Source organism: Mastacembelus armatus, chromosome 12 (assembly GCF_900324485.2).
Source record: "Mastacembelus armatus chromosome 12, fMasArm1.2, whole genome shotgun sequence".
Lineage (NCBI taxonomy): Eukaryota > Metazoa > Chordata > Actinopteri > Synbranchiformes > Mastacembelidae > Mastacembelus > Mastacembelus armatus.
The window spans coordinates 20,806,521-20,833,218 of NC_046644.1; the positions used below are offsets into that span (position 1 = coordinate 20,806,521).

A 26,698-nucleotide genomic window follows, 5' to 3' on the forward strand; every position below is an offset into this window, starting at 1 on the left:
CATATTTATCTCATTACATTTATTTAGTTTTTATTTTATTTGAAATCAGACACTTTCAAAGTAAAATACTTAAAAACAAATATCTCTAAGCAGAAATTGAATAATTAGATTAATATTTGCAGTTTGTACGATGGTCAGAAGATTTGTTTTTGTGGTTTTATTATTAAAGTTTTGTTGAAAAAACTCTGCAACAATCAGTACAGCATGTTTCAAATTATTATAGTTATTATTTTCTGATCTGAAACTAAAAACTCTTTAAGGTTCAATGTGTGATATTTAGAGCCTTTAAATCTACAGAGGGAACGGGTCTCCTTTCTCCCCCGTACCTCTCACACCTGGAAAGAGAGTGTGGGTTTTAGGGGAGCTCAGAAGGCTGAATTCTGCAGCCTCACCACTAGATCCTGCTAAATCTTTGACATTTTAAGGATGGCATCTTTCCAAACTCACTGTGAACAGGAAGTGGAGTGGGTTTTTTTTAAACACTTAATACATTATGCAAGTTTCAAAGTTCACTATCTGTGTTCAGATATAAAAATTGTTTTTGCTTTGTTCTGTAAAGAATGTATATTGCAAAATAAAAGTAAATAAAAGAAGTACTAAAGTTTTATTGTGAAAATATTTTCTTAGGTGATTGTGCTGTACTTTGCTCAGAGCAAGGACCTGACTGGACTGAAGGTTGAGGAGATCAGTCCCGTGCCGACCCCCATCAGCAGCGGGGACCTGTGGGGACTCCTCCTGCAGCGACACCCCAGGTACAAAACAGATTCAGACCGAGAAAAACAATGAGGCAATTTCTGATAAAACAGCTGCTGAATTCCAAGTTTGTGGGAGGGACCAGAAAGAAACCCAGTAACAGTATATTTACCCACAGGCAGGTAACAGTGCAGGTGTTAGCAGTTAGAGTGCATGAGCTGAGAGCTCCACCTGGGACTGAAGTGGTTTCATTTATATTGGAGGTGAAGCAGCAGGTGGAGGCACCTGTCACATGGTTCACTGCAGGAGATAAGAGGGTGGAAAGAGGGCTCCAGGAGGTGAATAGAAGTCAATGATGGCAACATGACCATGTGTGTGCATGTGCAGACTGTCCATCCTGCAGGATCACGTTGTGTTGGCGTGGCGTGATCTTTACATTCCCATTGGTGAGGAGGAAGTGCCGCTGCGGGACGGGGACGAGGTGGCTGTGGTGCCGCCGCTCAGTGGAGGGTAAAACACCAGAGAGACGGTAAATGTGAATTAATCATAGGCACGTTGTCCAATGTTTACACCTGAGGCACAACGACCAATCAGATCATCAGGTTGTTGTAGTGCAAATACAAACCAGTTTAAACTGGTTTCCTTCTAATCAGAGTATTTTTTTATTTGTCAGTTCTGTCTGTATTTAATATAATCACATTTATGAAGTTTGTGATCATGTTTCTTCAGAGATGTCCGAGGAACGGAGAGATGCCTTCAAGCTGAGCTGTGATTGGTTGTCTATACAGGAAGTGGTTGACACCGTCAGCAGCACTTCCTGTGGAGCCCTTTCAGTATTCATAGGTTCATATTTAATTTTATCGACCATAGTAAAAAATATGTGTGCAAAATTCAAATCTATAATGCAGATTATTTTAAAGACTGAGTGTTTCAGCCACAGACTAATTCCTCCTAAAGCCAAGACTGAGAGATTCAGGAAGTCTTTTGTGTCCACGGCCATAAGACACTATAATTCCACAAAATAAACAATAACACACACACACGCCACATACACACGCATGCACGCACACACACACACACACGCAAACAAACCCCCAAAAATAAAGAATTACTTTATTACTTTTCTACATACAAATTAATTTCTTTATTACTTTAATTACTTTATTAATTACTATTAATTTATATAATTTAAATAATATGAAATTTAATAACTTTAAATGAGAATAACTGTTGTAACAATTTAATTTCCCCTTGGGGATTAATAAAGTACTTCTTCTTCTTTGTGGGCACATGCGCAGGTACGACCCGTGAGGACGAGGTGGAGGGAAGGAAAGTGATTGGTCTGGAGTATGAGGCATATGAGTCCATGGCCCAGTCACAGTTCAGCAGACTGTGTGCTGACATCAGAGACCACTGGCCCAGCGTGATTCACATCTGTGTGCACCACCGGCTGGGGTGAGACACTAATGCTAACTGCCAATGCTAAAATTCCACAGGTGTAGAGACTGGAGTTTAGTAAAAAGCTGGAATTGTGTTGAAGTCTGGTTCCTTGAACCTGAACCTGACCCCACCCATGGAGGAGGGCACCGCAGGAACAGGTTTCAACCAGGAGCCAAAAGACGAAAACTAACCGTTACCTGTTCAGATCAGTGTTTTACTTCCTGTCTCAGGTGGGTAAAGGTGGGTGACGCTAGTGTTGTCATGGCGATCTCATCTCCTCATCGCCGTGACAGCCAGGAGGCGATCCAGCACTGCATTACTCAGTTGAAGGCCAACATCCCCATCTGGAAGAAGGTACGACACTGAATCTCTCATGAATGAAGGGTTATTTTGATTGATTATTGATCGACATTGATATATATTGATTGATGGTTCTGACCGACAGGAGGTCTATGACACACAGGAGGCGAGCTGGAGGGAAAACTCAGAGTGTTCCTGGTCAAGTCACAGCAAACTTCAACAAGAACATAAGAATGCTGAATAAAGATGAATCAGACATATGGATGGTGGTTTAATGTTTGGATGTTTTAACCCAGATGAAATTGTTCATCCATCCTGCCCCACGTAACAAATCTTAATCAAATCTATTGACTGTGGGTCGGTTTGTTTGTTCCTAAACTCTGCTTTACTTTGGGAGTCCAACTGAAAATTTAAGACCACAGCTGGTGATTCAGTGTGTGTGTTCCTGAGTCCAATTCCCAGCAACAATGAATGTGGTGTCCTCAGCGTAATGTGTGTGAATCCAGATCCTGGTTCAGCTTATCGGTCTGTGCCGTAGACCTCCATTGTTGTCTAAAAACACAGCAGGGAGCCATACTGCTGCACTGGCTCACATGGTTCTAGCAAGAGAGACCATATTCTCCTATATTAGGTTCTCTTCATTGGATCCCTGTAAAATCCAGAATAGAATTTAAAATCCTTCTTCTTACATACAAATCCCTTCACGATCAAGCTCCTTCATACCTTAAAGACCTCATAGTACCATATTATCCCAATAGAGCACTTCGCTCTCAGAGTGCAGGTCTACTTGTGGTTCCCAGAGTTTCCAAAAGCAGAATGGGAGGCAGAGCCTTTAGCTATCAAGCTCCTCTCCTGTGGAACCAGCTCCCAGTCTGGGTTCAGGATGCAGACACTCCGTACTTTTAACTCTTAAAACCTAGACACAGTATTTGAGAGAAACCAACCCTCTGATGTTTATTTTGCTGCTGCTGAGTTGATAAAGAACATGTCACTTGTGTCTTTAGATTTTGGTCAGTGCTACAATAAAGACATAAATAAATTGGAGTCCTCAGCCATTGCTGAGAAACAATTTGTTAATCCAGCTGTAAAAAAAAAAAAATTCTGTGGTGTTTGGTGTCGCACAGAATCAGTTCTGAAATCAGTTACACAATGTCAACCCATCCATCCTCTGTACCCTGGGGTCCAGGGATCTGCTGGACCCTATCCTAGCTCTCTTTGGGTGGAAGGCAGGGGTACAGGATCTGGTTTTATGGGCAACAACAGGATCCATGAAAAAAGTGAACCAGGAAAGACCAGAATGGATCCTGGTCCAGCTCGGTGACTTCAGTTTGATGCTCAGTACCGCAGCACAAACACCAGGGGGGGGGGGCTCCCAGTCCATTCATGGAAACACTGGACAGACTGACATTTTCCTTCTGTGGAAATGTTTTGCTCCTTAAAGTTATTGATCACTGTTGTGTTGCTGTCATCCATCCATCATCTGTAACCTCTTAGTCCTAACCAGGGTCCCAGGGATCAGGTGGAGCCTATCCCAGCTCTCTTTGGGTGAAAGGCAGGAGTCCACCCTGGACAGGTCCCCAGTCCATCACAGGGCCACATAGAGACAAACAACCTCACACACTCACACTCACTCCTATGGGCAATTTAGAGTCACCAATCAACCTGACATACACGTTTTTGGACTGTGGGAGGAAACTCTCATCCACCCTGCCGCCCAGTTACACAATGTGTAAAACAAAATCAACTGTGTACAGATTATTTAATGCACTGATGTCATAAAAATCACAAGATCTATGATGTCATCATCATGTCATTTGGCCATGAGACAATCAAACTTAACCCTCCCTGCCAGACACACCTTTCCTCTCTAAAAGCAAAAAACATGTTTGTTTGGTTTTTTTGTTGTTTTTTTTTTGTTCTCTATGGTTTATTTCTTTGACATTTGGCAGTGATTCACCTAAAACTGAACATGTCAGTTCCTGTTTAGAAATCGGGTTTTCAGCAGAGGGAAACTGTACACAGAAACTCAGATCATGACTCACCTATGTGGGCGGGCCTTACTGGGTAAGGTGTGATTGTTTATACAAAACATTCAGTGGATCTTCAGAATAAAGGGTTGTATTGCTCTGGGTAAAACTCTAGCCTTATTTGCACTTACAGCTAAAATCTCCTATTTGAACAATTGAATAATAAATAATTATTCATATTATATCCACTCAAGCAAAAGGAAAGAAACTCAACTTTATATCAGCAGTCCATAGTCCTTATAAATCACTTCACGAAGGAAAAATATAACAAATCCACACCACCACAAGAACCAGAGCAAATAAACACACAGTGGAGTAAACAGAAATGAATGCCCAACATACAACAACATAAAAATAAACACCGTGGATTAGGAGAAATAAAACTTGGGAACAGTAAGCTAAATTCTCTCTGTATACTTTTCACTCCGTGTCAATTACGTTTCTGCTTCTGTTTTATTTCCCAGTTTCTAACGTTAAACGTTTCCGGTTCAGCTCAGCCAAAATAAACAACTCTTATTTTGAAGCTGCCGGAAGCTGCCTTCTCGGTGCCATCAGTATGCTCGAGTGCCGTCGATAGGTCAGCTGACCGTCAGCGGGTCTGCTGACTGTCAAACGCCTGAATCTCGCATCGTGACTGGACCCAGCGCCGACTGGTCGAGCCCGGTCTTTGTTTCACCGTTACCGGAGCTCCGGACCCGGACCGCGTCCTGACGTCTCCCGCCGTGAGCCGCAGTTCTAGACGTTGGCCTGAACGGAGCCGAATCTCTGCCCCGGAACTCGGACTCTCTCGCTGCGCTCTTCCCAGTGTCGCAGCTCCCAGGACGTCCAGCTGCTCCCCGAGCCTTTCGACCGCCGCCGGCCCCCGCTCCGGCAGCCCCGCTCCTCCATGGCCGCGCTGGAGCTCGCCCTGCAGGGCCTGGCCGCCTTCGGCTTCGTGCTGTTCTTCGTGCTGTGGCTCATGCACCTCATGTCGGTGATCTACGTGTAAGTGAGCCGCCGGGCTGACCGTGCTAACCGGACTGACCGTGCTAACCGGGCTAACGGCTAGCGCCGCGCCTGTTTACGGCCGTTATTCTTCCGGGCGTTTAGAGCAGGTTGTTTGTGGGAAACACCGGAACGAAAGAAAATCAGCTGCCCGGTGGTTTGTGGATGTGGGACAGCCGGTGAAGCCCCGGGTCTGCCCGGCAGCGTTAGCTGCTGTCCGCTTAGCGCTGCTGGTTAATGCAGCTCACTCGGGGAAACTGGAAAAATAAATGAATGATCGATAAATTTGAATTGATACTGTTGATTATCTTCAGATTGGAGCTGGATGAGGCTTTAACCAAGAATCCAGTTCCTCATTGTTGGTTCTGTTATTGTGCTGGTTCCTCTTCGGGCGCAGAATCGCGTTTTAAAACCGGGTCATTAACGATGTTTAGCCTGGGGCCGTGGATGTGGGTCGGTCTGAGAGTAGAACAAAAGTCTTCTGGCTCCTTCCCAGCCGGTCTTAAATTCGGCTTTGACCCCATTCACACAGCAGCACTGCATCACCTAATTTTCGGGTTTTTATGAGATTCTGGTCTCTGGACTCTCATGAGCTTTGATGGATCAAATTGAATCTTGTAAGAAAGAGATATTTCTGTTTGTTCGTTTTACACTTGAACTGTTGCTGTTTTGTTTTGTTTATGGGTTTAATTGTGTCTAAAGTGAAGGGTGTTCCAGTTGAACTGGTGGTGGATTAACTGGTGATACTGGCGTGGCTGTGACTGCCGGGGAAGGCTGGTGAGGTTGTAGGTGACTGTGACGCCACCTGTTTCAAATATTACAGCATTTTGACGTCAGTAAAAAGTTGGTGTCAGTCTAAACATTGGTTTCATTTAGCATTTCTGTGGTGTAAGGTCAGATTAACCTGTGATAGTGTGAGACTCTGGATATCTGAGCATCTATGTGCTGGATGAGCAAACGCATTGTCAGACACATCTGAACAGGAAACGCACAGGTGGAAAAAACAGTTTGTCTTTGATCCAGAGCTGATGTTTCGCTTCTGTTGTGTTAAACTGTTTGATCCAAGCTGGTTTGAGTGATACAGACATAACCAGTACATATACAGCAGTGAGGATTATACCGGCTGTCCCTATGCTGGGTGAACTGGGGTATAGTGGGACAGCTCCTCGTCAATATTCACTTAGTGAATTGAAATCATAAACAATTTGACAGCAGGTTTAACTCTGTGCGTCAGCGTCTTTTGTGGAGGGAGGTTCAATGTTCTGGCTGAATGAACACATCAAAACATTCACTGAGGTGTGTCTTTAATCCATGTGCAGAGAGTCATTCGTTACGATCATGTAATCAATACAGTGAGTCAGGAGCCTGATTGGATGTTTCAGAAATGACAGCGATATAGAGGCAACATGAACCTTTACTTCTTGGTTTGTCACCAAAAAAGAAAAGCCACGGCCACGACACATCTGTCTCAGTATCCCCAGTTAATGTCAAACTGCCGTTAAACTGGAACATGGGCAGATTTCGTAAGGGTGTCTGGTGCTGTTGGGTTTGGGAACATTAAAGGATCTTTGGCAACACAAGATTTTCCAGTAGTTCTTTCTAAATTATTTCCGTAGATGTGACTCCTGACACCTGACATAAGTGTCTTTAAGGATTAGGAAACTTTGTGAAATTAGATTTCAACATGTGCGTTTGAGATGTTGAGACGCACCAAACCTACAGGGAGACTGAATTTGGTTCTGTGTGTTTGAGTCTTTGAATACCCCCAAATAAATCTACGATTTCCTTGAAAGCTTTTGAAAGGTGCTTGAATTTTGGGATGACAGTAAGGAGAATTGAGCTCAGTCTGTGTGATTGTCTGCATTTTTGTTTATTTCCTAACCCAAACCTTCCAGGCTTTTTCAGGATTTTAAGCACCTTTTGTGTAATTCTCTGGAAGTTAACAAGATTATAGGATTTTCTGAAATTCCCACTCTTTAAAGACCCCCCTGGTCTTTGCAAACTGAAAATCGAGCCACTATATTGCAGGGTCCTGTGATCCGTTAGTGAAAATGTAAATAGTAAAGGTACAGGTAGTTTCCAGGCTTGTTTTCAAACACTGCCCCACAGGTACAGAAACACATTTCGTAGATGATGACTGGGGGAGGTGATGGTTTCTCTGTTCGCTCTGAGCTGCTGCGGATGAATCAGGCCGTTGTTTGACGTTTTCAGACGTGAAAAAATGTGTGATTTTCAGACAGACGGCAACCAGGCGTCTTCTCACGTTAATTATGACCGGCAGCTAAAAATGGTAAACAGGAGGCAAGTGTGAAACTGGTCTGATGACATTTATGAGAGAAATGTGGTGAAACCTGTGGTTGGGGCCCCAAACTGAGGTCTCACTGGGAGGAATACCAGGCCATTGTGACTGCAAGTGTGACTCAGAACTACAGAGGACATGCAGTGAACAGAGAGCTGTGCAGGTGCATGATGGGAGCTAGATGTGTATCTGAGCATGTATAGGTACTTTTCTGTTGCTGTGCTCTGCCTTAGCACACATGCTCACAGATTAGATAAACTCTATTAACCTGAGAGCATGGGCGGTGAGAGACCTGGTGAGATCACACAGGGAGGCGTGACAGCAAACAGGACCGGGCTAAAACTAATCACACACAGCTTTACGCCTGACGCTGCAGAAAGTGAATCGTTTTTCAGATCATCTGCTGATTCTTCTCAAACTGCTGTGTTTGGTCTAAACTGTCAGAAAGCAGTGAAACGTCAGCTTCAGACAGTTTGACACTGTAACGATTGGCAGTTCGCTTCATGTTGGTGACAGTGGAGCCAGACAGTGAAGGTGGGCGGGCCGGTTTCCCTGAAGCTCACCTGTGCTGATACAACAAAGCTCTACAGCAAAGAGCATCGGTGTCATTCGCCGTTACTGTAGAGAGTAAACTCCCTCGGGTGGGTTCTGACTTGTTTCTCAATGTTAAAGCCAGGAGCGTTTTGCCTCTGCCTGGAAGGCCCAGAGTGATGGTGACTGAAAATCAGGTTTTGTTTAAGGTGTAACTGCAGGTGAACAGGTTGTGACGTAAGTTGTTTGTGTGCGTATTTGGGCGCTGATGAAAGCTGATGTTTTCACACCTATAGTCTACAGTGAAATCTGGACACGGTTCTTCCTTAATCTACTTTAAAGATCAACGTTAAATACAAATGTGACGTCAGTCCCAACAGTTGTGACTCATAGAGTCCGACCCCTCCGTCCCTCGCACAGACAGGGCCTGTGTAAACAGCCCATGGTGCCAAGATAAAGAACAACACTGATTAATATTAATAATCTACATAGTTTAAATCAAATACACTGTGAATTTTAAATCCTCACATTAAGTCCGTTCTGTATCACAAAGAGACTTGGCAGCAACAACGTTTAGTCAGTTGTTTGTCAGTGTTTCCGAAAAGTAAATGACGGTTTAGTATTTCCTGCTTTTGTTTCTGATGACTTGATGCTGACTGACCTTTGACCTGTGTCTTTCAGGCGTCTCCATCTCCACAAGAAAAGGTCAGAGGTCAAACAGTCCTTCTTGCAGCTGGCAGGAGTTTCCCTGTTGAAACCACTGAAGGGCGTCGACCCGAACCTGATTTCCAACCTGGAGACATTTTTTACCCTGGATTACCCCAAGGTGACACCACCCCAGCCTGCTAATGACCCCTCACTGCCAACTCACCTGCCCTAACTACCATCAGGCTCCCAGTCCACTTCCCTCTGGACTGCACCCACAGCTTCTTATTGCCCCAACCACCATCCCACTGCCACAGCTTCACCCCTAACCCTAACCCTCCCTGGGCTCCCACCTACCTGCCCCTCACTGCTGTCTGACACCCCCTGACTATGGCCACCTACTGTCTGATTAAACCAGTTGTGTTTCCAGGCAGGGGTTTGTAATGTGAATCTGTTTTTAATTGCAGTATGAGATCCTGCTGTGTGTTCAGGATAAGGATGATCCAGCTGTTGACGTCTGTAAAAAGTTGCTGGGAAAATATCCCAACGTAGATGCTCGATTATTTATCGGTGAGAAATATTTTAAATATATATTCCATCTGGAGTCCATACCATTTTTAGTCCTTCGTTAGCAGCTAATGTCAGCATGTGTTGTTGTTGGGTTCTCAGGGGGGAAGAAGGTTGGAATCAACCCCAAAATCAACAACCTTATGCCAGGTTATGAAGGAGCCAAATACGGGCTGGTCTGGATCTGTGACAGCGGCATCCGAGGTCAGCACCCCCACAGCTCACTGAGCTTTCAGCTTTTAACAAGTGTGAGCTGTCAGATCATTCTTCATCAGTGCTAATGCTTACTCCATGTGTGCGGCAGTGAAACCCGACACCCTGACTGATATGACCAATCAGATGACAGAGAAGGTGGGCCTGGTCCATGGACTGCCGTATGTTGCCGACCGCCAAGGGTTCGCCGCCACACTGGAGCAGGTGCGGACTGGTTTATGGTCTTAGAACCAGCTCCCAAGATGTTGGGCTAACAAAGCTAACAGAGTGCTAACTCTGCCCACTGATTAACTAACCTCTAATATTCAATGTATTTTATGGCTTAATTTGAACATGTTGATTACATCTTGTGTGCTATCAATCTTTTGTCCCTCAGCTGAAGTAACAAGGATAAATTGATCTGTTGTTTTATCAGTGCTAATAGATGATAATGCCAACCTGTCTTTAGGTGTATTTTGGGACGTCCCACCCCCGATCCTACATCTCGGCTAATGTGACCGGGATAAAATGTGTGACGGGGATGTCGTGTCTGATGAGGAAGGACGTGTTGGATCAGGCCGGTGGATTGGTCTCCTTCGCTCAGTACATCGCTGAGGACTATTTTATGGCCAAAGCCATCGCTGACAGGTTAGCTTGTTAGCATTAGCACCAGTAGTGTGACGGATGTTTTTAAAGCAGTTCAGCAAAATTGGTGATAATTTAATCATTGCTGTTTTTTTTTTTTTTTTTTTAGAGGATGGAAGTTCTCCATGGCGACACAGGTGGCGCTGCAGAATTCGGGGTCCTACTCCATTGGCCAGTTTCAGTCCCGCATGATAAGGTGATCTCAGATCTCTTCATCTGATTGGCTGTTTTTCTTATAACTTTATTGTTTCCCCTGTCGCTGACATCCTGCCACTTCTCCACAGCATCTGACGAATATGAATATATTTAATTTTAATGTACGAGATTATGTTTTTAAATCTTGGACGAAGCGGTCAGCTGATCGCCAGCTGGAGATGAGGCTGATCAGGTGTCGTGATGAGGAACGTTAAACCAAATCGTGTTAATGTCTGTTCCCTCTTCAGGTGGACGAAGTTGAGGATCAATATGCTTCCAGGCACCGTGCTGGAGCCTGTGTCTGAGTGCTTTCTGGCCAGCCTCATCATTGGGTGGGCTGTTCATCATGTGTTCAGGTACACAACCAATCAGAGAGCAGGGGCAGCAGGTTATGTTGCTGGGTGGATGTTTTCTAAAAATGTGAACCTGTTCTCAGTAATTTTCTTCAGATGAAAAGTCAAAGGGAGGGTTTGATTCATTCATGTGTTTATTTAACAGCAGTTTATCTTTTCACAGAGAAAACTCATTTGTGGGGATGGAGACTGTTCAGTTAATCGATCAATAAATCAACATTTAATCATAAAAGTTGTGGTTCACCTTGAAGATTTGCTGCTGTTACCAGCGTTACCTTATAATCAGTTTTTAAACACATCACTTTGTGTGCTGTGGGTCTGTTGTTCACTTTTACTATTTCAGTCCACACCTGCACACCTAAACCTGCTGACTGTTGTTTCTAAACCTGCAGTGTTGTTGTTATTCCAGTCTGACCCCATACAAAGCAAAGTCAGTATATAAAATAAACTGCATTAATCCCCAAAGTATTCAAGTATATGTAAATACAAATGTGAGGGTGGCGTGCTGCTGCGTCTAAGTGTTTTGTCTGTATGTAAAGTGGGTGTTGAGTTTCTATTTAAATTCAACTTTATTTAAATGCACCCACTTTGACGTTGTCTCTGGTTGTTAGACTGAAGCTTTAATACAAAGAACAGCTTCATTTGTCTTAATGTGTTTGATTCCGTGTGTAGTTTTCACACTGAGATATGAAACTGTCCTTGGTCTGACTGATGGACAGTTTATTGATCAGGCTATTGACAAGTGATCCTGTGTTGCAGGTGGGACATGATGGTGTTCTTCATGTGTCACTGTCTCGCCTGGTTCATATTTGACTACATCCAGCTCACAGGCATTCAGGTCAGCTTCACTATGATTATGTGCTTTTAGTTTGAATGAGCTTTTTTATATATATATATATATATATATATATATATATATATATATATATACACACATACATGTATTGTATTTTAATGGCCACATTAATTGTTTTAGACACAGATGTTTCTGAATATTTACAAGGCTTTCTAGTCCTGTTTTTAGTCTGAATGTCAAATTGAGTGTCTATTTTTATTTTTATTGATTTTGTTTTGTTTTTGTGAAGCATGTTATTGGTTTATACAATGACAGGAAAATTAAAAGCAGATGTTAAAATCTTTACAACTAACAAATTAAACACTGTACTGTCACATTCTGACTTATTGATCGCTGACCGATGACATCCCCCTGCAGGGTGGCCCCCTGTGCTTCTCGAAGCTCGACTTTGCGGTCGCCTGGTTCATCAGGGAGTCGATGGCGGTGCAGATCTTCCTGTCGGCTCTGTGGGACCCGACCATCAGCTGGAGGACCGGGCGCTACCGGCTGCGCTGTGGTGGCACCGCAGAGGAGATCCTAGACGTGTAGTTACCACGGCAACCGTCGTCACCTTCATCCTTCCTCCTGTTCACGGAGAGGACAAGGAGACAAGAGACAGACTGATGTTTTTGTTTTTTATGAGAAAAAACTAAAGTAAGTTTGTGTGTGTGCGCGCGTGGGTTAGTATGTGTGTTTTAACTATTTATGTTCGTTTTGGTGCTAAAACTAAAAGATGCCAGAACAAACGAGCACAGGGAGAAAGAAAAAATGGGACGGTGTGACGCATCATCTGATCTTTGATCAGAGAAGGAGAAATGGGGCGAAAATCAGGAAAGAGGAGTAAAAGTTCTCTCTGCTGATTTAAAGTTACATGGCATTTGAAGCAAATAGCAGTCAAAGTAATTTTAGGTGTTGAACTGTTCTCAATGCAGAACCCGAAACCAGTGGTGGAAAAGCTGATGTTTACAACTTTTAACATTAAAGTTATTTCAAGTTTAAAAATGTGATTCTAAATATTCTTCAAAAATTCAAAAGATGTTCCGTATCCAATAATCAAAGCAAAATTAGAACAGGTTAGTGTGTGGATCAAACCACTGTGAACCAGACTCACTGAATAATCGCTGACCTAAATGAACCATGTGACTCGTGAGAAGCGATGAGGAGGCTCTGACCTTCTTCTGCTGATCTTCTTCCAAAAGCTTATTACTCATCGTCTTCTAATTTCGCCACCCAGTCAGCGATTTAAAATTGTTTCAGAGGTGGAAAGGCCCAGGTTTAGTGTGAAACAGATCAAATTCAAGGAGAAACATTTTAATGTCCGAGTTGCTGAAAATGATTGATCCAGCATCCGATTTGCCTGGAGAGGTTTCCTGTGCTGCACCAACCCTGATTTAAAAAAATCTGGGAAAACTTCTTTACAGTCTCAATTTAAAAAACTTAAAAATCTCATTTTGTAAACTTGAAATAACTTGGTTCAAAAAGTCAGATGGTTTTCAAATTAAAGTATAAAATCAGGAGCTAAAACAGGCTTAAAATCTCTGTAGAGCTGCAGAGGTGGATTGACTGTACAAAAACATCCATCAAGCACTTTGTTTCCGTCTTTCATGACAGAACTGTTCAAGGAAGTGGTTTCAAATTTCAGGAACTTTGCCTGTCTTTGTCTGAACTGTGTTCAGTTCATGGGCTCAATTGAGTTCTGGGAATTGGACTTTGTGGTGGTTCAGTTTTGATTCACACCACTTCACAGTCCGGTTTAGGACACGTGACAAACTTTTACTGTGAAGTTTGATGTTAAAAGTGAAGGTTTTTGGAGGCAGCTTCCCAGCTAGTCAGAAGTCAAAGCTTTGCTGATAGTTTCAGTCTAAATCAGACACAAAGCAAAAATGCAGCAGGTCATTAAATGTCTCGTCTGTCGTCTCCACGGTCGACAATAAAATGAGCCAGGTTTCTTCTGGTTTGCCCTGCACCTCAATCTCTGATCTTAAAGTCTGATTGGAGGACAAAAACTATGGATTTGTGCAGCTTTAAAGTTTAAAAACAAAACAAATGTGAATACAGTAAATTCTGAAGAGGTTTCTCTGGCTGATTTTATCATGTTAAAAAATATTTCTGATGATTAACCCTTTCATCAAAGATTAAAACAGGGAGAATTTTTTAAGAATTGTTTTTACATGGTAGGTATGAATCTGACCTCGTAGTTATTGAAAGATCTTTCTCTCACTAGGTCCAAAATCTATAACAACTATTCAGACTGCATCTTGTAATTATAACAAGAATATAATTATAAGATCTAAATCCTGTTATCAGGAGAAATATAATTTATGTAATTTAGTGGTCAGTTCTGCATAACATCAGTGTCGAAGTCAAACCGTCATTTTGCCACAGAATAGGCAGTTACAGCCACTAAAGTGGCCACTTAAATGAAAGGATTTTGTCAACTTGCAAAACTGTTTTCTTAATTTTATGTCTCCCTCCAACAAAACGTTTCAGTATTTTGTGACGTTTATTGGTCACAACATTTCATTTTATTTGTAAAGCATCAAAAAATTGCCGGACCAAATAAATAAAAATACTTGTTAAAAAAAAAAGAGAAAAATACATTTCTAGAGTTTTTTTTTTTTTTTAAGTCTACACACTGTGTGTGTGCATGCGTGCGAGTGCACGTGTGGTGGTGTGTGCGTGTGTATATTTGCTTCACTGTTAGCTCTTACCTGTTAGCGTAACTACAGGGAGTTTGGTTGATGACAACACGTTTAAGTCGGACGAACTCCTGTTGCTGTCGTCCAATAGGATGAATTATGTATTTGTTTTTTGTTACAATTTCCTGCTGTAATCTGCGAACTGACCAATCACAGAGGGTTGTGTCAACACAGGAACAATAAAGTTTTGTTCTTTCAAACTGAACTTTAATGTAAAACATTTGTTTGTTGACAGTATCTCACTTCATCATTGGCTTGCAGAAATCAAGCACAGCCATTGGTTATCATGATTTATTTATTCAGTGATTCATGCTACAGCTTCCTGTCACACTTTTAGAATAAATAAAAATTCAACAGTTTTGTTGTTTGACAATCGAGCACAGTAAAAGTTAAACCTCCCCACTCTTCATGCACTGGTCCAATATTAAAAATATTTCATATAATAACAGTCCCACCTGCTCCCACAATGCACCACAATTATTTTACATTCATTAGCATAAAAAAAAACTAAAGATACATTCAGGTGTATAATGGTTTGGGCTGATGAACTGGTTCATCTGTTGTAGAATGTTTTTCTCAGATTTATGCAACATTACTGGGGATTTTCAAGTAAATTTGGGGACAACTGCAAACAGCTTCACGTTTTAAATGACCAAAACTAGACTTAAACTTATTTGGATATGGGTCAAACTATTTTTACAAAATATTACTTTTATTAGAGACTTTAGAAATGTTTTCATGTCTTCATCTTACAAGTAACAATCTTTGTTTTCGTCTAACATCTATAATTACATGTTCCAGGTTTGTAACAAAACTCATTTTGCTTGTCAGCAAACATTTGTAGCATGCAACATGTTCTATCATGTTACATACAAGATAAAAGTATTTAACATGTTAGAATACTTCTGATGACATGTTACAGTACGTGTTGTCTCGAAGTGCTGTAGTGAACAAAATACAAGTGTGCATGGTGAGTATGTAAAATAACAGTTATAACAAGAAAATCAGTAATATATTCTTACTACATACACATGCAATGCACAGTTACAGCATGTTACAAGTAATAACTTAGTAAAAAACTAACATGTACTTCTTATTGTGATTAAGTTTATAATTAGATATACAGATTGTAAATGTGTAGCAGATATTGTAACATTACACAGAAAATACAACTACATGTTACAGTGTGTAGTGTAATCAAATACAGTCACGTTCAAAACAAATACATTACAACCCTTATGTAAAAACGTAATGCACATTGTAAAACATGAATACAAGCATGTTATGTTACAACACGTTTTACAATGTATGTATTTGAAAACCCAAGTATGTAACATGTTTAAGTAGTGATGTATAAATTAATACCTGTGGAGTACACAGATCTACAGCTCTTTAGGCATAGTGTTTGCTAATAGCTCCACGTTACACATGATTTAATGAGTTCGACCCCCACATGTTCACATTATAATCAGTATTTTAACATGTTACACACGTATGTAAGAAAGTATTTCCGAACAATGAACCTAAAATTCTTGTAACAAGAAAATCACATCTCAGCTCTATGTTACACATTTACAAGTATTTCACATGTAACATGTTATAATACTTCATATACTATAGTACAAATATTCCACTGAGTAATAAGTATAGTGACATTAATGACAAACATGTCACAGCTGTTAGCTAACATGGTCCATGTTACAATACAGCAGATGTGACGTGCTGAAAAATGTAAACCCTGTTTTCTTTTGTTTGCTGCCACTGGCGTGTTTAAACAGTATCAATAATTTCATTGGCCATGTAACAAAGAATAAATGCACTGATGAAACAGGGTGGCGTTTGATAGGATGGGTGGGGCTTATTGTTGATGGGCGGGGCTACACAATTTTTAAAACTTACAAAAGTATTTAAATCAACAAGACTGTAACTTGCTGTCACTTGAAATGTGTGAAGACATGAAAACATCTAATTTTAAATTTCATGCTGTGTACCGAGTTTTGTAATGTCACTGAAACAGGAAGTAATATAGGAAAATGTATTGGTCCAATTAAAAGGCACACAAACTTTGGCTTAGTTTGACCACCCACACACACTTTTTCTGAAGACTTTGAACTTAATCTTAAAACATTTTCAATTGTTAAAAAAAAGAAACCTAAAATATTACAAAGAACTTTAATTTGTTTGCTGTAACACTGTGGAAGGCTGTATTATAACAAAACAAATCAAACAAAATTTTTTACCAAAGTCATTGAAACAACATTTAACAAGATCAGCTCTGGTAGGAAGGCCAGAGGTCACAAGGCAAAATGGGAATCGGCAGCTTCCTGTTTTTTTTTTTTTTTTTCTGGCTTGTTTCCTGTTTTAACCAAAATCACCAACAACAAATTCAAACCCAAAATGTAAATAAAAAAACTTGCTACACAAAGAAGAGCTGGATTTGAATTAATTATATCTTTAGCAGAATAAAAGAAGGTGGGACAGATACACACAGACACACATATATGAATGTACACACATATAAATACACACGCACACACAGGTATGACAGGTGGGCGGGGCATCAAAAGCATTACCAATTTCATGTTGTACAGTATAAATACATTCATGATTAAAAAACCCTACCAAAAATATATACCAACAATCCAACCTATAACAAAAAATATTTTTAACTAGTGAAAAGATTCTACAAAAAAATCCAAAGCCAGAGCAACACGACCCACCACCACCACAACTCCCAAATGCCACGTAAAAAATAAAAAACCAGCAGAATATTTGACAGAAATAAGGCACCGCAGAAGGTTTTTTGAGATCACAGCCAGCTAAAACTCTAAGAGTAATGATTATAATAATGATAAATTCATCTATAACAGGTTTATAATGACATGCCAATGGAGAAGGCACGTATCTGAAGATTAAAAAAATAACATGGTTTGTAATAAATCAACATAAATATTACAAACGAGCTAAATTTCAAACAGTTTTGTTACATTTCAGGGATTTTCTTAATTTAAATTTAGATTAAGAAAAAAAAACTGATTTTAAAGAAACAAAAAAAAAATCCAAAAATTATTTGATTTTCCTTTTTGCTGAAAGGTTCAGTGAAAAACCTTTTTCAAGTCCAATCTTTGCCCATGCACAGTAACTTAAAAACAGAAACTAAAGAAGTTCAAAACGGAAAATAAAAAAAAATTTCAGTGACTTGGGGATTTTGAGAAAAGGCAGGTTTCATTTTGAAAATCCTGATTTTTTTTTAATTTCTGCATCACAATAATATTTAGACAAAAAAAGTTCACCTCACCTTGGCTCCTTGTTCAACTCAGTTTCCCACAATGCACTGTAACTCAGAATGCTCAGGAATGTGCTCTGTAACCATGGCGACGATCCCTCATTGTGACATCACTATGATGTCAGTGTTTGTAGGCACAGAAAGATCGTTGGTGTGTTGGGACTTTCCCATTGGTCCATTCGTTTTCGCTGTGAGCCAATCAGAAGCCCTGACCTCTGGTCGGTTAGTCAGCCAAAGGTCAGAGGGAAAAAAAGTCCAACAGTCCAGATAGTGGCATTAAATAGCAGAGGTCAAGGGTCAAAGCCCAAGATCATAAGCACTGATGCTAACAAGCTATCAGACTGTTAGCTTTGACTGGAGTTAGCTATTAGCATGTTAGCATTTACACTGTTGGTGTAAAAGGTCTGTCACATTATTACTGACCAACATTATGACAGATTTCTATAAATTACAATGCAGGTTTGTACGGGTGGCTCATGTCATATCAAGTGTTTCCTTTGGTGAAACATCTTTACAAATTTATCTGTCTGCTATTTCTGATATCAGAAAATTAATTAAATGTTTTGCTAACATGCTAAGAGCCAAACAGCCAGGTAGCACTGCGACAGTCTGAGGCCTACCTGCAGAGGGGACTCTCCTCGGGTCAAAAGTCAGATGGTGGACTCGGAGAAGGTCAGATGGTGGATTTGGAGAAAGAGACTTGGAAAAGGTCAGACGGTGGATTTGGAGACAGAGACTCAGAGAAGTTCAGATGGTGGATTTGGAGAAGGAGACTCTGAGGTGCTGGTTGTGGTCCAGCTGGTGGTCATGCAGAGTGATCAGAGCCTCGATGGCCTCTTCCACCGACGCCAGCTGCATCAAAGCCATCTTCCTGTCCTTCCTGTGACGTCAGATGAAGTAACATCAAAAACATGAGCACAAGGAGGGAAAAGGTTCAGTCTAGTTTTCTGTCCTTTAGTCATTCACACCAATGGTCTTTCCAAAGACCACTGGACACCACTGACACTAACCCAACAAATTCTTCACCTGTCCCTAGATCTCAGCAAATTCTTCCATTTGAGAAGCTGAAACCAGTCGATTTTTGGTACTTTTGCCCAAGAACTAAATGATTCATTGAATCTCTGAGTATTTGAAAATTCAATTTGTCCATCCCTATTTGATTTGTCATTGCAATATTTAATTGTTCTGCTAAACAGCCCTCATTTTAGTCTTTCTGAAGGTCTGGTACTGACCAGTGTTAAGGTTTTACTGTGGCATTGGTACTCACTGGAAAAACTTGAAGGCTTTGACTGTGAATCCACTGGAGGAAAACAACTCCTTCAAAACCTCTTCACTGACTGAGGAACTAGGACACAAGGAAGGAAGAAATGATTCTTATGCTGTAAGTGGAAAAAATGCTACAGTCTAAAAATACTTTTAAAAAGATATAAAAAGAAGTAACTTTTATTTTCTGAGTTGTGTAGAGAGAACAGATCTTACGGGATGTTGGAGAGGTGCAGCGTGGCCGACGGAGGGAAGATGTTATTAAAATTTTTGGATCCAGGTTTCTTGAAGCGGTGGAGGGCGGAGCCTGAGAAGTCCCGAGTCAGTGCCTGTTCCTCCTGCCCCGCCCCCCCACGAGGCAGCTGTACCACCGGGTGTTTGGACAACGTCACACGAATCACGTTACCATGGAGACGTTGGCCGTTCAGGTGACTCATCGCTATCAGAAAAAAAATATATAAATGATTGTGTACAAAAAACAATTACATAACATTATAAAATGCTTTTACAAGACAAAACAGTTGTTTTTATTTATTAAACAAATATTTTATAATAACGTTTTTATTAAGAGAGGCACGATGGAGTGGTGGAGTTGCATTGTCCCCTCACAGCAGAACTTGTGGGTTTGAACCCAGGTGGACCCGGGGCCTTTCTGTGTGGAGTCTGCATGTTGTCCCTGTGTCTGTGTGGGTTTTCTCCTCCCACAGTCCAAACACATGCAGGTCAGGATTAGGGTCTGAACCCAGGTGGACCCGGGGCCTTTCTGTGTGGAGTCTGCATGTTGTCCCTGTGTCTGTGTGGGTTTTCTCCTCCCACAGTCCAAACACATGCAGGTCAGGATTAGGGTCTGAACCCAGGTGGACCCGGGGCCTTTCTGTGTGGAGTCTGCATGTTGTCCCTGTGTCTGTGTGGGTTTTCTCCTCCCACAGTCCAAACACATGCAGGTCAGGATTAGGGTCTGAACCCAGGTGGACCCGGGGCCTTTCTGTGTGGAGTCTGCATGTTGTCCCTGTGTCTGTGTGGGTTTTCTCCTCCCACAGTCCAAACACATGCAGGTCAGGATTAGGGTCTGAACCCAGGTGGACCCGGGACCTTCCTGTGTGGAGTCTGCATGTTGTCCCTGTGTCTGTGTGGGTTTTCTCCTCCCACAGTCCAAACACATGCAGGTCAGGATTAGGGTCTGAACCCAGGTGGACCCGGGGCCTTTCTGTGTGGAGTCTGCATGTTGTCCCTGTGTCTGTGTGGGTTTTCTCCTCCCACAGTCCAAACACATGCAGGTCAGGATTAGGGTCTGAACCCAGGTGGACCCGGGGCCTTTCTGTGTGGAGTCTGCATGTGGTCCCTGTGTCTGTGTGGGTTTTCTCCTCCCACAGTCCAAACACATGCAGGTCAGGATTAGGTTCTGAACCCAGGTGGACCCGGGGCCTTTCTGTGTGGAGTCTGCATGTTGTCCCTGTGTCTGTGTGGGTTTTCTCCTCCCACAGTCCAAACACCTGCAGGTCAGGATTAGGGTCTGAAACCAGGTGGACCCGGGGCCTTTCTGTGTGGAGTCTGCATGTTGTTCCTGTGTCTGTGTGGGTTTTCTCCTCCCACAGTCCAAACACATGCAGGTTCGGTTGGTTGGTGAGACTAAATTGCCTGTCGGCATAAATGTGAGTGTGTGTCTGTCTCTGTGATTGGCTGCTGATCTGTCCAGGTGGGCCCACCTCTCACCCACTGCATGCTGGAATTGACTCCAGCCCCCCACCCTGGATGTGCCAGGATAAGCGATAGAATAGATAGATTTATTACTTTTTTATTACTAAAATGGACGACGTTAAAAGAAATCACACAATTTTAGGTGAATGTGTTTAGTAAGTGGGAAAAATTAAAGACAGAATTAGTAAGTACATCATAAAAAAGAGATTTTTGAAGGTGAAAACTGTCCTATGAAATTAAAATATAGAAAATTATTAAGTTTAGAATTTTTAAAAATATATTTTACATTACTGTGTATATTATATTCAATAGTTCAAATCACTTTAAAAAACCTCCATTAATTAATTTATTAATTTATTTTGTTACATTTATGTATTAGTATGTATCAGATTCTGTATAATTCAATAATGATAATATTAAAAATACATATATTCTATATAATAATATCATATATTCAATATAAGAATTATTTAGGAGAAAAGCTTGTCTGAAAAATTAAGATCCTACTAATTTATATGAAATAAAAAACAGACTGTGTTTTAAACAACTAATTTTTGTTTTAGATAAAATAAATGTCAGACCTAGTTGAGCTTGAGTCGCATCACTCATCTGAACAAGAGCGTTTTCTTTTTTGTTGAAGAGGATTTTCACTCTCTGAACGTCCCCATAAACACCTAAAAACAGAAAAAACACACTATAAATGACCTTAAATGAACTCAGAACAAAAATGACTATTTAGAAATACACTTCAGTACAATAAGAAAGGCAACACGAAAAACTAAACCGAGACACGTTAATTTCAAAGAAAGAAAATATTGACAAATATTTTACATGGACTGAAGCCACCGAGTCTCTTACCAAACAGGATGAAGAGGCAATGAGGCGAGACGCTCTGCAGAAACAAACAGTGTTAATAAAGTTAGCTGAGTGTGCAGCGCTCTGATCGGTCGGCTGTTGTGTGACAACGTGACCTCTGACCTCTGGGTTCAGGTTGGACACCAGCAGCACCGAGTGGACAGCAGGGGACACCACCTGCAGCGAGACACGAGGTGGAGACACCAAGGAGCCAGGGACAGCTGCCATCGACAGACCTGAGGGCAGGAATTACTCAGAAAACTTCAGAGCAGCAGAAAAAATAGAACTTTATTTAAATAATAGAGGAAGTAATAAAACTATTTACAACAAAACTAAAGGCAAAAAATAAAAATGATTTAAAACAGAGATGAGCAAAAACTTTATTTACTACAGCACAAACAGCAAGTCAATTATAGATGTCAAAATGTCATCAATATAAAATCTGTGATTTAAGGTAATGAGATTCAATAAAATAAATAGTAAATAAACAAATGTATAGATCAACACACGCTGGTGCCTGTCTCACCTGTGTGTTGGTGGAAGGTAGGTGGGAAAGCTGCAGCTCCATATGGAGGGAGAGCTACACCTGTAACAGACACACAGGTAACTGACACCTTTCTAACACCACCCAGTGATTAAATTAAAAAACAACAGACTTAAAACATTATCCTTCATAGGCCTTTGGAAATCAGATTATTTTTTTAGGACTCTGGATTTTCAGATGTTTGAAAACCTGAAGGCCCCTGACACTACCACTTGTTAGCACTAGTGTTAGCGTCCCTAGCACATCTTACCAAAAGTGGGGGAGGGCTCCAGCTCTCCGGTCGGGAGGTCGGCTCTGGTGAAGTCTCTGCTCTTGTCGTTGTTATACTTCACATTGAGCGCGCTCAGTTTAGAGAAGTCGATCCTTAGCGTGCAGCAGCCATTGTAGATGTTCTGACCATCAAGAGACTGCGAGACAGGAAGTCAGACAGCTGTGATCCCACTGGACCAGAGCGCCAAAACAAGAACTCTGAACTGTAGCTGTGATTCTTGCACCAGTCTAAGTTAAATATACTGAGGAAAGGGCTGAATGTTCCTGACTTTTCTGTTTTCTGGGTTGAAACAGGATATGTCTATATATATATATATGTGTGTGTGTATATATATATATATATACACAGTACTGTTAAACGAGTGTGTGCTTGAGTGTGCCGATGACTCACAGCCTTGGCGTGCTGGGCGTGCATGGCATCACTGAACTGCAGCAGAGCCTGAAACTGATTGTTTCTTGTGAACGTGATGATCTTCAACACTGAGCCGAATTTACTGAAGATCTGACAATAATGAAACTTTATTAAAACTTAAATCAACAGACGCACAATAAGTAAGACAGAGAAATCATGCTACAAAAAAAACTTCAGTAATAATGAACCAACCTGCTGCAGGACCTCTAGAGTCACCGGGTAAAATAAATTCTCCACAATGATTCTCAGCACAGAGCTATGACCAGGTGCTAAGCCCCGGCCCTCCCCACCTGGTGTCATGTTCGCAGATTGCACTGCTGCTGTACTGATAGTCTGCAAGGCCACCTGAGCTCTCTGTCAACGGTCCAAGAAAACATGATTTTTTTAAATTACAGGTAAAATACATTGTTGGATTTATATTGGGACATACAATGAAATAAAAGTTTTATCAATGTTAAAAACATTCAAGAATGCAACAAAATTAAAAACAGTATACTTCATCATACTAACTATTATTTATTAAAAAAAAAAATTATTTACCAGAGCAATTATATATTCAACATTTCTATGTATTGAATAAAGCAAGTGCAGATTATTTAAAAATGTAAAACAAACCTCGCCATAAATAATTTGAATTTGTGTTTTTATCAATTTGTTGTATTGTAAATTTGTCTGTAAAATCTTTTTTTTAGTAAAATGTTGATTTTTGTAGGGGCAGGGCCAGAGCTCCTGCTTCTCACCTGATTGGTCAGATTGTCGGTCTTGAGCTCTCGATGGGTGGAGTACTGAATGAAGATTGGCTGGTTTCTGATGGTGGGTGTGGCTGTAGTGTAATAGTTCACCATGGTAGCAGCTGCGTCCTCTGACATCATTTCTAAAAATGCCTAAAAACCAAAATCACAAAAAAAATCTTTATTATATTTTAATACAAACCAATATGCAAGTTATTATAAAACATCACAAAGAAGAAGAAGTGAAAAAATTGTATTTATTTCAGAAAAGTAATTTTTACGAAGTTTCCTGTAATTTTCATGAAAATAAGTCAGAACTGCTTAAGGAGTATTTTTAGAAAGGTCTGTGCTTTTCTTTAAAATGTATTTGAAATTTTCCACAATAATGGAGACCTGAGAGTTTTGACGTGTCAATTTAAATTCCTAAAGTTTAAAATTTTTTGAAAATTCTGAATAATTTCTTACAAATAGGCCACATTATCCTGAGTGGAATAACTTGCAATGTGGTCATTATTGATTTTTTTCTTTTTATGGTATTTATGTTTTGATGTCACTGTGATGTCATTATGTCCTGCAACCCTAATTTTTTCCAGTGTACCGCCTGTAAATAATACCAGGTGCAAGAAACAGTATCCGTATGCATAAAGCTAAAGAACTGTCTCAGATCAAACTTAATCCTAACTTTGCTTAAAAACATTTAGCCGGGAGTCTTGACTTAAGGGAGATTTGGGACTGATCTTGAATTTTAGAGCAGCTCTGAGCCAGAAAAACACATAAACTCTTACCTCTGTGAGGAAACAAGGCTTTTATACCCATTTCTGGGTATGATGCATCTTTTTGATCAATCTTATCCACAATTGTTTTTGTTTTGTTTTGTTTTGAGCACCTCTTGGCCTCATGACAAGTGTCACACAATGAGGCCTCGACTTTTGTCTATTTCCTTTCTTTAAAAAAATAATACTATGAAACATCCTCCACGTTTCAGGATCCACATATGAGCAGTTACCTGGTCTTTGGTCCTCAGTGTGATCAGTTTATTAACTCGGCCAAAAGGAAGTGCTAGAGCAAGCACTTCCTGTTCAGAGACGTCAGCTGGAAGCTGAAGCAGGTGAAGGACCCGGGATGGAACACACTGAGCACGCTCAGAAACACACAGCCTATCAGTGCCATCAACTATGGGCAAACATAAACACACACGAAGGTAAGTAAAATCATTAAAGGCGATCACAAGTTGACAGTGTGGGTGGGGCTCCAGTCTCACCTGAGGACAGGCTGGAGGTGCTCATGTTCGCAGAGCAGCTGAGAGACGAAATAATAAACACTGATTCCTGCAAAGGACAAAATTAGAGAAAACTATTATGTAGATTATTTATCATTATTAAAGTGGCACTTATACATAATACTGGAAATCAAATGATATGAACTTGTAAATACAAGATGAGAAATCATTTACACTTCTTTGCTGTGGAGCAGTGACCTATACTACAATGCTACGTTACCAGACCCAGACTTTCTTCTTGAGACTTGCTCAACAAAGACTAGCGCTGCAATCAGAGATAACTCGGACTACGATGGTGATCACTAACCAAATCTGTTTATTAAAGGGAGTTTCATGCATCATTTTGCTCGTCTTTCACAAACAAAAAGGCCTGATCACCGCCGTATACTTTAGTTAGGAGGAGTTATTTATTATGGAGGCTACGAGGAATTTAAAACCCTTATAACCACAGCAACACAGCATCTGCAAATAAAGAGGAATGCTGATGACATGTTGGTTGATTTCATCTTAAATCTGCTTTTCATGGTGAATAAAAAGATTTAGGACCAATCTTTGACCTTAATTAATTTTGAGAAACGAAAAGACTTTGTTTTTGTATATTTCATCCTAGTCACATGTTTAATTTATTTAAATGGATGACGTTTGTAGATGCACTGAAATAAATGTTCACGTAAACCTCTTTCCAATGGTGAAATAATTTGGGTGTGCAATCCATCAGCGGGTTAAATCCAGTGGAAACGGAATTAGCTTTTAAGGGTTAGGATGCCTCAGGGATAACTTTTATCTTTTCCAGGACCTACACTTAAATTTTAAGGGGAATTGATGGGAAACGCCCACCAGACTTTTCCTCTTCTGTCGTCACTACGAGCTGCTCTGCGCCACGAACGTGTCTGGATGCGGCCCCGATGATTCCGCCCTGAATTTATTCCGTGATGCGACTTTAAAAACATTAGGAACATAAGCCCGTGACGGGGCTTCACAGCAGATTTGTTACCTTACAGACTTAAACACGAACAAATCAACACTAAACAAAAGTAAACAGTTGAACTTTTAGTCTCGTCTTGATGTGGACACAGGTATCGCGGGATTTCAGCCAATCAAATCGCGCCGCTGAGCCGTCCCTCTCCGCTCGCGACACTTCGACCAAAACAGAACCAGAAAAACGCGAAACGCGCGTGACAAACTGCGCGTGTAGTGCGGGAGACGGCAGTGTGGCGGGAAATGTTTTAACAAACAAACCCGCAACAAACACGCGCGGGGCTGACGCCGCAGGGTCGCGCAGGTGCGGTTCCGTCACCAAGGAAACGCGAAGGAGGAAGGAAACCCGCAATGGGAATGTTCGGGAAAGGTTCGGAAGAGGGACCCGGTTTCTCCGGTTTCCCCGCGCTCACCCGTCCATGGTCTGCGAGGACGAAGAGGGGACGAAGCGCCGGTTCAGTCCGCGAGCCTCCCGCTCCGCAGCGACCGTGGAGAACGACGAGCTCACTTCCCGTTTGGTGACGTCACGGGAGAACATGGCGGCAGGCGGACACACCTCGGATCGGGGGAATCGATCATAATCAATAAATCGATTCCTACAGCGAGACACACATCGGAAAGTGTTGGATCAAAGTCGAGCCCTGAGATTTTATTTATTTCCGTTTGTAGCAGAACAGTTGTGTTATTATTCTGCTATTTGCGTCTATTAATGGATAATTGTTTTGTTTCAGTGTCACTGATGGGAATGAAAATATAAAACATCTGATGGATCATTTTTCATTTAGCGCTTCATGGTTTTATTTGTTCCCTAGTGAGTTTAAAGGCTTTTAAAGGAACAATATATAAGTCTCATACAGGCTCATCTAATATTACGAAGTATTTATATTCGACTTTATCCAGCTCTGTCAAGTCAGGTCCATACAGGTGGGATAAATGCGCGTTCACCGCTATATAAACAGACCACGGGGTCGAGCACA

General features: G+C 41.1%; 3 protein-coding genes across 3 annotated transcripts; 2 read left to right on the top strand and 1 right to left on the bottom strand.

Moving 5' to 3' along the window:
- Positions 1-1,080: 1,080 nt before the first annotated feature.
- Positions 1,081-2,697, top strand: LOC113124617 (molybdopterin synthase catalytic subunit). Its single transcript, XM_026297641.1, has 5 exons — positions 1,081-1,222; positions 1,423-1,536; positions 1,992-2,148; positions 2,364-2,487; positions 2,579-2,697. The coding sequence occupies exons 2-5, from the start codon at positions 1,425-1,427 to the stop codon at positions 2,675-2,677; spliced, it is 492 nt and encodes a 163-aa protein (XP_026153426.1). The 5' UTR covers positions 1,081-1,222; positions 1,423-1,424; the 3' UTR covers positions 2,678-2,697.
- Positions 2,698-5,002: 2,305 nt separating this feature from the next.
- On the top strand, positions 5,003-14,610 carry ugcg (UDP-glucose ceramide glucosyltransferase). The gene is made up of 10 exons (XM_026298023.2): positions 5,003-5,444; positions 8,956-9,100; positions 9,387-9,489; positions 9,589-9,690; positions 9,791-9,903; positions 10,148-10,326; positions 10,433-10,519; positions 10,767-10,874; positions 11,631-11,709; positions 12,085-14,610. Exons 1-10 carry the CDS (start codon positions 5,347-5,349, stop codon positions 12,253-12,255), a joined length of 1,185 nt encoding a protein of 394 aa, XP_026153808.1. The 5' UTR covers positions 5,003-5,346; the 3' UTR covers positions 12,256-14,610.
- A 76-nt stretch (positions 14,611-14,686) lies between these two features.
- Positions 14,687-26,239, bottom strand: LOC113124871 (polypyrimidine tract-binding protein 3-like). Its single transcript, XM_026298021.2, has 14 exons — positions 26,135-26,239; positions 24,726-24,792; positions 24,471-24,637; positions 23,474-23,617; positions 22,926-23,087; positions 22,713-22,823; positions 22,302-22,458; positions 22,034-22,093; positions 21,631-21,743; positions 21,511-21,544; positions 21,234-21,326; positions 19,171-19,393; positions 18,959-19,036; positions 14,687-18,571 (listed from the first exon to the last, which is right to left on the bottom strand). The coding sequence occupies exons 2-14, from the start codon at positions 24,748-24,750 to the stop codon at positions 18,439-18,441; spliced, it is 1,500 nt and encodes a 499-aa protein (XP_026153806.1). The 5' UTR covers positions 24,751-24,792; positions 26,135-26,239; the 3' UTR covers positions 14,687-18,438.
- Between the last annotated feature and the right edge of the window lie 459 nt (positions 26,240-26,698).

Coding starts and splice junctions, on each gene's coding strand:
- LOC113124871 (XM_026298021.2), bottom strand. CDS start 24,750: ATGAGCACCTCCAGCCTGTCCTCAG. Junction 21,545..21,630: donor TGTCCAACCTGAACCCAGAG/GTCAGAGGTCAC, acceptor TTGTTTCTGCAG/AGCGTCTCGCCTCATTGCCT. Junction 21,327..21,510: donor TTGCCTCTTCATCCTGTTTG/GTAAGAGACTCG, acceptor TTCTGTTTTTAG/GTGTTTATGGGGACGTTCAG.
- ugcg (XM_026298023.2), top strand. CDS start 5,347: ATGGCCGCGCTGGAGCTCGCCCTGCAGGGCCTGGCCGCCTTCGGCTTC. Junction 9,904..10,147: donor TCGCCGCCACACTGGAGCAG/GTGCGGACTGGT, acceptor ACCTGTCTTTAG/GTGTATTTTGGGACGTCCCA. Junction 11,710..12,084: donor TCCAGCTCACAGGCATTCAG/GTCAGCTTCACT, acceptor ATCCCCCTGCAG/GGTGGCCCCCTGTGCTTCTC.
- LOC113124617 (XM_026297641.1), top strand. CDS start 1,425: ATGTCCGAGGAACGGAGAGATGCCTTCAAGCTGAGCTGTGATTGGTTG. Junction 1,537..1,991: donor AGCCCTTTCAGTATTCATAG/GTTCATATTTAA, acceptor GCACATGCGCAG/GTACGACCCGTGAGGACGAG. Junction 2,149..2,363: donor TGTGTGCACCACCGGCTGGG/GTGAGACACTAA, acceptor TTCCTGTCTCAG/GTGGGTAAAGGTGGGTGACG.